This window comes from Eleginops maclovinus, chromosome 22, assembly GCF_036324505.1.
Source record: "Eleginops maclovinus isolate JMC-PN-2008 ecotype Puerto Natales chromosome 22, JC_Emac_rtc_rv5, whole genome shotgun sequence".
NCBI classification, from domain to species: Eukaryota; Metazoa; Chordata; class Actinopteri; order Perciformes; family Eleginopidae; genus Eleginops; species Eleginops maclovinus.
The window spans coordinates 5,395,744-5,407,785 of record NC_086370.1 but is presented as its reverse complement, the minus strand read 5'-3'; the positions used below and the strand labels follow the sequence as shown (position 1 = coordinate 5,407,785).

General features: G+C 41.0%; 1 protein-coding gene across 1 annotated transcript in view; it reads left to right on the top strand.

The window, feature by feature from the left end:
- b3gat2 (beta-1,3-glucuronyltransferase 2 (glucuronosyltransferase S)) overlaps positions 1 to 12,042 on the top strand; it is a 38,507-nt gene extending 26,465 nt beyond the window's left edge. The window contains exons 3-4 of the mRNA XM_063874256.1: positions 2,239 to 2,387; positions 11,216 to 12,042. Of these exons, the coding sequence (XP_063730326.1) occupies positions 2,239 to 2,387; positions 11,216 to 11,302 (236 nt within the window). The 3' untranslated portion in view covers positions 11,303 to 12,042. The remainder of the gene's footprint in view (positions 1 to 2,238; positions 2,388 to 11,215) is intronic.

Sequence of the window (12,042 nt, the reverse complement as noted above, 5' to 3'; positions counted from 1 at the left end):
ATGCTGCTCTGCTTAAAATTAGAAACTTTCTCTCTCGATGGGGAATTTAAGGACTGAACCAATGTTCTAACCCATTAACTACTAATAGCATATGTCCTTAAATTACCACATTTAGGGTTTGAATATAAATGTGCGGACACTTGACACTGAGTCAGCAGTGCATTTATTGTGGTGAGAGGAAAGTGGCTTTGTTAAAGGTTTGTTATTAAAAGGAGAAGACTACTGAGAATCGTTTTGTTATCCAACTGCAGTATATGTTTTTTCCCACTCCAGAATGTGAGAGTGTCTTTGTATGATCATGACATCTCCCTCACATTTTGAAAGAGGATTGTTTTGTTAGGTCAGATAATAAGCTCTAGTGGAAGGTTAACTATCTAATGATAAAATATTCTGAGACTCTGCCATCTAACTGAATAACACACGTTACACACAACTGAATCATTTTGAAGTGAGAGCAGAAGGCTCAGCTTGGGCAAAAAATGTAAAAGAGTCATGTGTAACCTTCAGAGCTCCGGCTGCAGGCTCAGTTACACATCGGATGTGTGACTGTGATCTCCATTCTCATGCTAAAAGCAGTATAGCAGTGGAAGAGGTTCGCTTTAGCATTATCAGTACATTTAGCTTGACGTTTTAGAGGCTTTAAAGAAATAATTTGCCAGTGAAAAAGAATGTGTAAGGCGCATTCATCTACAAAAGGTATTGATGTCAAATCCTTCGTATTTGATTGGACCACTGAGAAGTGGGTGGGATTAAAACTCAATCGAGCTGCAGTGGACTGAGGCTATAAGCACATGTTTGGTGGATGTCATGTTCCTGGTTGTTGGTTTGAATTGAGTACATAATAATACTTCATATTACGTTTTAAAGAAGGACAGAAATTAAAATCTATTTGTAATTGTACATAACAATAATAATGTTTGTGTTTCATGAGCACTACGTTGTCCTTCTGCCACACAGGGTTAGACAACAAAATGCAGTTATTACTTGGCCATCATGCTACACTCAGAAGCATAACAAAACACAAGAGAACACAAACAGGAGAATGGCACTGCATTACTGAAGAGGATTTCTTTGAATAATGTTATTTGTACAGCCCTGCTGTACATCGAGAGTGAATCGTAAATAAATTATCTGAGAGTGCATTATAGCAACTTGTGCTCATGTGAAGTTAAACAACAGCAACTAAAAAGCATAGAAGAGAAATGTGTATAATATAAATATACATAAAGTACATAAGGTTAATGATTACCTACTCTGAGAATAAAATGAGAGCGGTTTATCAGAATTTAAAGACGCAGAGTAATTGAACAGAAATGGGCAAATCTACAGAAGACTCATTATGCAATAATAAGAATGGCTCAGTGATTGTGTTGTGTCACTTGGTTTACTTGTTGCTTCAATGTACGATTGGAGCAGGGATGTGATTTAAAAAGGTTAGGAAGGTTTTTCTCACTGTATTTAGTTTTAATAATGATAATATAATAATAGTCTTTATTTTTAGAGCCCCTATCATACAATAAATGCAGTTCAAAGTGCTTCTCCGTCGACATGTCACAGAAAACTATCACATAGAATACAGTTACCAGTATACCAGTATTACCAGAGTTTGCTTCCTAAAAGGTTAATTTGTGTCAATATGTTTTGAGTTTTGTCTTAAAGACTTCCACCGTGCAGGCTTCCCTGATGTCTGTAGGTATTTGGTTCCATAGTTCTGGGGCATAATAAATGAAAGCTGCATCACCAAACTTCTTATTGCTGCTGTTTCTTGGAACTTCTAGCAAAGCAGCAGCAGAGGATAGCAGAGCTCTTATATTCATACTTAGGACTTAAAACTTAAGACAACGTTCACACTGGCTGTAGGACAGCTACTGTGTCTCTGAGTAGTTATGCAGTGACACATTTTCTCCCACTGTTACCAGTTTTTCGAATCCGATTGATTAAATCTGGACGCCGGCCATTAATCCTCACATCTGCTACAACACATGCATCACGAGTAGTGTGACTTCACTCTGACTTTGCCCTGCTTTCCTTCTCATCTATAGTGCAATTAACCCGGGATAATGGCGGACCCCTGCAGTAAATGGGTTTCATATCAGCCGTATCTCAATCATTAGATGCACTGACAATCTCTCATTTTCTGCTGTGGCTATAATAAAATGTGCTTCTAATGCAAGCTGGCTCACCTCCTCTTCCATTTCTTAATCCCACTCCTCCTCCCTCCCTCCCTCCCTCCCTCAGGGTTTGCAGTGAACCTCCAGGTAATCCTGGCGAACCCGCGGGCGCAGTTCAAGCGGCGCGGCTCCCAGCCGGGGATGCAGGAGTCTGACTTCCTGAAGCAGATCACCAAGGTCACCGAGCTGGAGCCCAAGGCCAAAAATTGCACCCGGGTCAGTAACCAACCGACGCCTATTTTGTTGTCAATATCTGTTTGGTTTGTTTGTTTGTTTGTTTTACTTCCCAGGCACCTGACAATGAGCGCAATTGCAATTCTTACTTTTTATAATATTTTACACTGTTAATTTCCACCAAGAGCATTTACATTTTCACAGTTTATACCCAAACCCTTATCCCAACCCCAAACAATTCATATTCCATGGGGTTTCCTGATGGAGGAAAACTTTACTTGTTTTATTTAGATATGACTGTACAGGCTGTAGTCCAGGGGTGTCCAAACTTATTTCACTGAGGGCCAAATACAGAAAAGTATACGAAGGGCTGGGCCCCTCACAGGGGGTGAGGTATATTGCCTCATAAGTTAAGTTATAAGTTAGAAAAATCTATCAAATGAAGGTAAATTTAGTTTGATTCTCCAATATGCTTTAAGAAAACTCTCCATAGGGTTTCATTTATTTTGTTGGCTACTCATTCCTTAAAACAGAAGCCTGAGATTGCTCAACTGAGTCAACTAAGATTTGTTAGAGAATGTTTTCAACTTTTGACTGAATTTGTTTGAAGATTAGGCTTATTCAAACATGAATACTACTGTGTAATGTACAGTTACACATATATTTAAGAAATACAAGACAAGCATAAGTTTCATTTGGGGGCCATGTTCCATTTTACTTTTAGAATTAGCTGAGGACAAATTCAAAATGGACAACGAGCCGCATTTGGCCCCCGGACTATAGATTGGACAGTCCCTTGATCAGATTGTCCTCCTAAGCAACAGCCTGCTCTCCTTAGCAGCAGTCTTTTATCACAACATAGCAGACCTCTGGACTGTCCAAATTGACCAAATCAGAATCAAGTATTCTTCTGGGCGCTGAAATAAACGGAACATAAAAGCAAAAAAATGTAAAAAGTGCAAAAGAATACAAAAAAAGTACATATAAAATGAGATGAGATAAAACTGATACACTCTGGTTATTGATCAAATACAATTTAGAATGAGTTTTTTCATTAATTCTGTTAGGAATGAAACTAAATCATATTCCTTATGAGGAATATTATTCCCTACAAAACACAATTAACAATGGTCTTGTCAATTTCTGGAACTCTCAGTGAAGGATTTTCTTGCACAGAAACATTTATGAATAAGCAGGTAGTAGGTCTGCGCTGCACCCCCGGGTTCTTTACAAACCTCCACTGTCTACAGTTAAGATTTAATTTAAACAACAAGGAAATATATGGGTTGTTTTTTCTCTATCAAATGAAAGTGATTTTTCTAAATTTCACATTCATGCCTGTTTATTATGCAGGCTGAGGGTCCATCCGTTATACCTTTGTCACGCTGCATGGCGCCTCATATTGGACGTAGATGGCAAAGGGTTTAATAAAAAGCCAATTTCTGTGTGTGTGTGTGTGTGTGTGTGTGTGTGTGTGTGTGTGTGTGTGTGTGTGTGTGTGTGTGTGTGTGTGTGTGTGTGTGTGTGATTTCAAACTGCACACTGTCATAATAACATCTAGCATCTCACAGGAACCAACCATAGGGAATATCTCTCCACTATTCACAGCGTGAGTCATGCTCTGAGCTGCTGGCTAAACATAGACACAGAGCTGGAATGTGATAGAATTGGCTTTATAGCACTATCAATTCTAGATGTGTGCTCAGACAGCTCAGACCGATGCAGCTCATCTCAAATCACCACGGCCCTGAAGTCTGACCCTCTTGACACCTACTCCTGAGCCGCCTTAACCATTACAATTACGTTATATGGGGGTCAGGAGATCTGTAAGGGGAGCTGGCAGGTCAAGAGTATACAGTATGTCACTTAGAAGTGGTATACATTGTCTGAAAGCTTGGACGCTGGAGATTAAATGTGGAATAGGTCCAAAGGCTTTATGGTCACATAACATTAGTTACAGCGTGTTTCGGCAATGAAAATCTTAAAGGGGCCCTCTTCTGCTCATCTTCAGGTTCATATTTGTATGTAATGTTTCTCTCCTGGGACATGTCTCCATGCTTTAATGCTCAAAAAGCTCTTTATTTTTCTCACACTGCCTGTGCTGCAGCATCTCTTTTCACCCTCGGTCTGAAACCAGAGCCCAGTCAGCTGTGATTGGTTAGCTGGCCGGCTATTGTGAATGATAAACCGCTTAGAGATGTATCGGAAATGTCCTGCCCCTTAGCCTATCACATACAATATGTTGGAGTGCTAATGCAGGTGTTTCAGGCAGGGGGGGGGGGGGAGTGTGTGGCAGAGAAACTCACACTGGAGGGACCATTTACATGCACACAAACCTATAAAACACTACAGGAAAGGGAAAAGCCCCCCAAAATAGGGCCTCTTTAAGATGACTACAGACCAAAAAAGTCTCGTAATTTCAAAGTGTGGGATGTGATGGACTCACAGTGTCTGGGGAACAAGCAGAACTGAGTTTGAAATGTTGTTAATGAACATTTTGGTCTGTAGATTTAATAAACCTAATTATTGAATTGTGCGTCTCCCCCTCTATTACTCTGCACACATTATTCTCCTCCCCCTGTGGAGCAAGCAGCTGCCTCATCTGGAATCAACATTATGTGAAATCTCAATTTACTGTATCTGTGCGGGTCACACAGTCCCTGGTGGGTTATGGGTAAATGTTTCCTGCAGGGAATAGGATAAATACCTCCGGAGTTGCTGGATCATCATTTACAGCTGGCGACTGCTGAGCTGAAACCATCATCATCATTATCAGCACCATTACACTAATAGAGGCGCCGCTGATATTAAGACAGGCCATTAGGGGGCTGTGACATCATCAGTCAGCACCCAGCACGCCGTAGACGAGAGGCGGTGATATCAGCATTCATCACGTCAGTTAAAGAAGAAGCAAAACGTGACATCTTCACTCATAAAGACTCTGTCCTGGAGTTAGAAGAGGAGTGTGTGTCAAGAGTTCTGTGATCCATGACTTCACTGATCATGCAGCTGCAGGGAGAATGTGTGTGTTCATAACTCGTTACCAGATTTTGTTGTCCAATATAATAATAAAAGATCAATAGACACATTTTAAAATGTCATTAGTAGCCACCATAAAAGTGTTTGGAAATATGTGCATTTACTTGCAATACAAAAAAAAGGCATTTGGGTTAGGGTAAGTGTCAATTATTGTATTTGAGATCTGAACTCTACTTAGACTACGTAAGGGTATAGTTTTAAGCTAGATAGAATACATGTTAATGCTTTAGATTGTCCCAAAGAATTGATAATAGTCCTTCCTTTCATTGAAAAATATATAAATATTTCAATGGAAGGAATATAAGACAAGTCAATTATTTATTTCTAATTGGAAATGGCAATGATATATTTGATGTCCTATTTGAGAAAGGTGCATATTTGCTTTCAACTTAAGATCCTAAGAAGATAGAAACAACTCTCAGAAATATGGATGTATGTTACCGACATTAGCCTCGCTTAGCACAGAGACACCTAACAGGTAAACAAATTAAAGTGACCCCTCTTGAGTCACTAACTATGGTGTCTTTTTCTCAGAACTCAATTAAAAATTCACTTTTGGTAAGTTCTCCAAAAACAATCACATGTGGCCTTGATCCTCTTCCGTACAACCTTGACAGAGGATGGCAGAATGTTTATCTGATGGCGAATCAGTATCTGCAGACGACTGACGCTGTAATGTAGTTACATCAGGAGAGTAATGAGTACAGACCGAAGGGACAAGACAAGAAAGAACAGATGGAGGAAGATGATAGCAGGAGGAAAAGGAGAAAGAGAGGAGGGAGAGTAACCCGGGAGAGGTTGGTGCTTTGACTGAAGATGTAGTTTATGACATAATGACAGAAGTTCTTAAGGGACAGAGGGAAGACTGCTGCTATACCATTGGCTATTTCATTTGCATTAGCTCTCAGGTTTCTGTTTCACTTTATTTCATCGATATCTAAATGCATCTCTGATTGCCATTCTGTTTTGTGTGGCTGATGTGATCCAGCATCTTGAGGGCTCTACAAATGGATTGTTCCTCTTGGTGGCCCTTCTGTTCTGAGTTTCATAGTTTATTCTTTGAATCTTGGACAAAGTTTTTATACATGGGATTTGATTTCCACTGGTCTATATTTAGTGAATGTTGTAGTCATCACCAGTTTTTTGCCTTAGATTGTTTCAAAAATGGTTACGGTACTCCCTTTCAATACAGTACTCTGTTTCTCTTTTGAATAAGGAGAACAAAATACAGAAACATCAGAAAACTCTGTTAATTTGTCCAGAAAATTAAAATGAATGGTGTCCGATCCAAAATGATTTCCAACTTTTATAGAGACCACTACAGCATTATCAGTTTCCCTGGTTTTACTATGTATAGGTGTGTGTTTGAGGTAAATGATTTTTTTAAATAGTATTCTATAAACTACTGACAATTTTTCTCTGTGTTGGGATTCAACAGACCCTGGAATGGCTGCCATACATGTAGAGATCGAGATTTAAGAAACATATACAAGATCGGGTGCTGAGCACCATGTCCATAGAGTTTTAATATTATGGTATAACTCTATGGAGCTGACAATACCCCAGGAGCAGGCTGAGTAAAGAGCCCCCTGAGACAGTTCAGCACACAACAGCAGTGTGTAAGATGCAGGCAGCTACAGCATACCAAGTGGCTGTCATAGTGGGAACATCTGTGCCGATCATGGGCTGAAAAACCCAAAGACAAAATGAAGAAGGCAGTTGTGAAAGACAGAGCAATTCTAGCAACATCAGGAGGAAGAACCAAATGAAGCTTGGGAAATACTAACGGCTCAGAGAGGAGCTAGAGAAGCTGTGGAGGGTGAAGGCAGCAGTGGTTCCAGTGAGGATCGGCGCACTCGGGCAGTAACATCCACTGGGACATTGGCTCCAACAGATCACAACATCCAGGATCTGCAGAATGTCCAGAATGGCACAGTCCTAGGAAGAGCTAACACAAGGTGCAGAACCCTCAGGCTCCCAGGCCTCTGGTAGAGGACCTGAGCCTGGAGGAAGGAAGAACGACAACCTGCCAATCGACAATCTGGACCTTAATTCAGAATCCGAATCAGAAATCCTGTATTTGTCCCACAGCATGTGGGTGATCCAGTTTGGTACATCTCGTTGGGTTGTGATGCTTTTACAGAGACACACAGTATGACATCCCAATCCCAAGTTGAAAACAGCATGAGCACTGCTGGAAATAATGGCTACAGTTACAATAATAACAGCCAGAGTTCCAATAAACCAGAGTTCAAGTGCAATTCTCTGAGAAGGATCCAATTTCATTGTAGAAGTGGAACTATTGCTACCAAATAGTCCTTTCACTGCCTCTCCACAAAGCCCTCCGTCCCGTGGGTAGGAACAGTCCTGTCCTCTCTGTCGCTGTTAATGCAAAAATACTCTAACCTTCTAAAGCTTCTTGCCTCCACATGCCGCAGGGAGGAGCAGACGGATAGAGCAGGAGGCGAGACGGAGGTATAAACAATAGCATGGCTGTTTGGGGAAATAGTGGACGTGATGAATGAAGAGAAAGCAGGGCAGGCTGGGAGAAAGAGGGTGAGTAAAAAGAGAGAGGTTTGAGTCCGGGGAACGCTCTGACGCTAACGTCTCCGCTACATTAGCCTTGTTACACATGCAAAGCGGGCCAATTAGCAGCACAGTGAGCAGGAAGTGACATGTTCCACCTGAAGAAGCCCAGCAACAGAGCCAGCAATAAATCATGACAGTGTGACTTTGTGTGTGTGTGTGTGTGTGTGTGTGTGTGTGCGTGCGTGCGTGCGTGCGTGTGTGTGTGTGTGTGTTGCTTTGGCCACAGAAATGTCACAACCGTGAATTATAGGCTCATTAGTCCTTGGCTAAAATAGCATTCTCCCATGAATCTCTGAGGAATTAAAGGTGTCACTCTGTCTTTGTAAACATATTAGTCATTTCTCACGTATGTGTCGCTGAGAGATTAGCGGCAAACAAACAGCTGCAGAGAGCGGCGTTCTGCTTCTAATGGGATGGTTTTCAGGAGTTGTCGGACTTGTTTCCTCTGCCTGGAGTCCCTGCCGGCTCACTGGTGGGCTTTAACACCCACAGCAGGAGGATAGCAATCTCTGTATTTATTTCACAAAGTATTTATAACACTATCTTTTAACCTATGAATGTTTCCTTGATATTTTTGACTTTTTAATACAGAATGTTTTTCATACTGTGACATACTGTACTATGGTATTTTTGGACATGGATTTGACTTTTCATGATATTTTTGACTTGTGTTACGACCGACTCACGAGCCGCAACAAACGTGGGAGACGCACACAGCATTTAGCGAGGACCTCACATTTATTAACAAAAAGTAACAAATTCAGGCTGGGCAAAGGCACAGGGATCCAGAGGAGAGTGAGAGTGAGAGTCAGGTAGAGAGGGTTAGAGGGGTTGCAGTGAAATACTCAGTATATCTTAGGAAGGTTCCTAACGGAGGGAAATGACCCGGAAGTACCCAAGTGGCCGCCATGACAAGTTCTCTAGATGATAGGAAAGGAGCTCTGTAACTTCCTCTATAACCTCCTTTAGCTTAGGAAACACTGGATCTTCCTTTACGAGAGGAAAGGAGAAAATGCTGTCCCACAATGCCTTGCAGCAGCAACTTTTACCGTGACCTAACATTTGGCCGTTCACGGAAACATCCGATCGGGACGAGAAATGCGTTTCATGAAAGTTGCGGTGCTTAAACCAGTTTAAAACGTATGCCTTAACTTGCTGAAGTGCTTTGTTTTGAATGTTCAGCACTGTACTAATCAAAAGGAGAAATATGAACGTTACTTTTTTACTGAAATGATCAAATAAAGTCCACATTTCACCGTGTTTGTCAGAGGCTTAAATTTCACTTATGTTTTATTTCCGTACAATTCCAACCTAATGAAGCCTAATGCAGATGAACGTTAATAACGTCCGCTGACATCATAAACACGTCGGATAGTGTAAGTGCAGTCAGATTCTTTTGAAGCCCGGTCGTCTTTTCTTCAGTCCTTTTGAATTATCCTATCCACTATTCCTTAACCCTGTGACATTTCACACAGAGGTCAAGGAATAGAGCATAGGAGAAGACGATAGGAGCTGATTTCTGGACAATTCGACCGTACCCAGGGTGACGTACCCAGAGTGACTCTGGGCAGCTGGGCTTAAGTAGGTCCCGGGCCCTGGCCAGGTGTCCCCAGTTAAGCTGATTGGCCTCCTCAGCTCCACCCCCCTCCAAAGACCTGCAAAACACACACACACACACACACACACACACACACACACACACACACACACACACACACACACACACACACACACACACACACACACACACACACACACACACACACACACACACAGGCAACACGCAACAGGCTCTGGAGCGTCACACATGCTATACAAATAATTTTCTCATATTTTTTGACAAACTATACTGTTTTTAAAAAATATGTCTTATACTATTCTATGACTGTTCATGATATTTCCGTTACTATACTTTTTTCATATTTGTACTATATTAATGCTTTTTATGACCAACTATACTCTGAATATTTAAATTGCAGGAGGATACAAAGGCAAGCTCTTATCAAAATACATCAATTACAGATATTTCATGAAGGACTGATAGCCTAATTAATTAATTAATTCAAAGAGTGTTTCCAACGAGCGGAATAACACCTTCCTGCAGCTTTAAACCAATATAAGGCTTTTATTATTCACAGACATTAAGCAGTCGCTTTCAGATATTGACAGCTTTGTGATGGGCACCATAACCCTACAGAGCAGCCAGAGGTGGAAGAAGTACTCAGACCTTTTACTTGAGTAAAAGTACCAATACAACATTTTACAAATACTCTGTTACAAGTAAAAGTCATGCTTTCAAATCTTACTGAAGCAAGAGTACTCATTATGCATAAGGGCCCGGTCCAGAATGGTACATGTGTAATAAGTGGATTATGATTATGACTGTGTGACTGTTTCTCACAGCTGGTTAACGTGGAGCTAATTTGAATTTGTTTTTATACTGCTGCCGGATATCTTAGCCTATAATTATATGTCAAAGTTTATTTAATAATTGACTCATAGTATAAAGAGTAAAACGTACAATGTTGGCTTCAAAAACGTAGAGGAGTAGAAGTGGCATGAACTGAAAACACTCAGGTAAAGTACAGTACGTCAAATTGTGCTTAAGTGTACTGTGATACACTCCACCACTGCCAAAAGCTCCATCTCAAAAAGTCGATGTATTTATAAAAGTATATGAACATTTCATCTATATGCACACGCATTTCAGTATGTAACAGATCAATGGTGATTCAGTTCAAGGTGGCACACAGGCTGTCCGAAAATCAAAGATGTATCCGTCGGTTGATTATTCCTGAAAATCCCCCTGCAGCCCTGGCTCATGCAATCTTTAGATTTTAGCCGAGGAAGTAGTTCCTCCATGTTTGATGCTCTTTCCAAAGTAAATCCATATCCTCTTGTAGACATTCACTCTGGCGCTCTATGGGAGGACTCTGGATGTTTTCATGAAGACCCAAAATGAGATTCTAATTCTAATAAACAAAAGTTGATCTTTAGATTCTGCACTTTTATGTGTCAGGTTCAATGTCCCATGGTTTTAAGAAGCATTTACAACATGTCTTTACACTTGGACCCAGCTTTACTCCAGTCCACTTACACACTCTGTTTCAGTGAAGCTCTGCCCTCCTCCTGCCTCTGCGCTGGAGTCATCCGAGCGCAACAGCCTCTTCATGCTTTATTTAGTGCGCCGCATTTCCTCTGTCAGCACATTTCCTCACTCCTCCTCTCCTTCTCCTTTTCAGGTGCTGGTTTGGCACACTCGCACAGAGAAACCACACCTTGCAAATGAGCCCAAACATCGTAAAGACACTGTGGTCATCGAGGTATGAGGAGCAGCAGATCCAGAACCGAAAGTGGCTGCCAATCTCCTCCTGGCTCGGACTAACGGCAGCACCTCCTCTCTCCCCCCGGGACCGATGCAATCTGTTCACTGACTCTGAGGAGCTGCATGATTCAAGGCTGTGCTTTGCAGGGACTAAGACAACACTGAATATGTTTTCCACACTGGGCTGACTCGGACCGCTTGTTCCCGCTGTTCACGTGTTGTTGATGTGAAGAACAGAAGTATAAATGTCAAAAATGTTGCAATGTGAATAACTCATGTCATTTAATCATTAATACAATGTTGTCAAATGAACTGAGTCTGTACAGGTAATTACAATAAACACGACTCGTGGTCTGGATAATAAATATGTACGTTATGAATGTGGTATGCCATGCTGTTTTTACCTCAGAAGTCAAACACTGGAGATGGGATAACCTAACCCTTTGGGGTTAAATTGGGGTCTTTTAAATATTGTTGACCTTTTCAAATATTTAAGCCTTTCCATGACTTTTAAAATGTCATTTTCCATTACCATGTCCTTGCAATCTCGCTGAAGAACAGCACCTAGCGTACACGTGTTGTTCGCTTCAGCTCAGTGAATACATTATCCTACAGCATTATGGCATTATGGACTATACTACCATTATTCTTTCTTATATTTCAGCTGTACTTCATTTTATTATATTTGTCTTCACAATATACTATGACTTGTTGTTGCATATTTTTCAACATACTTGACATTCC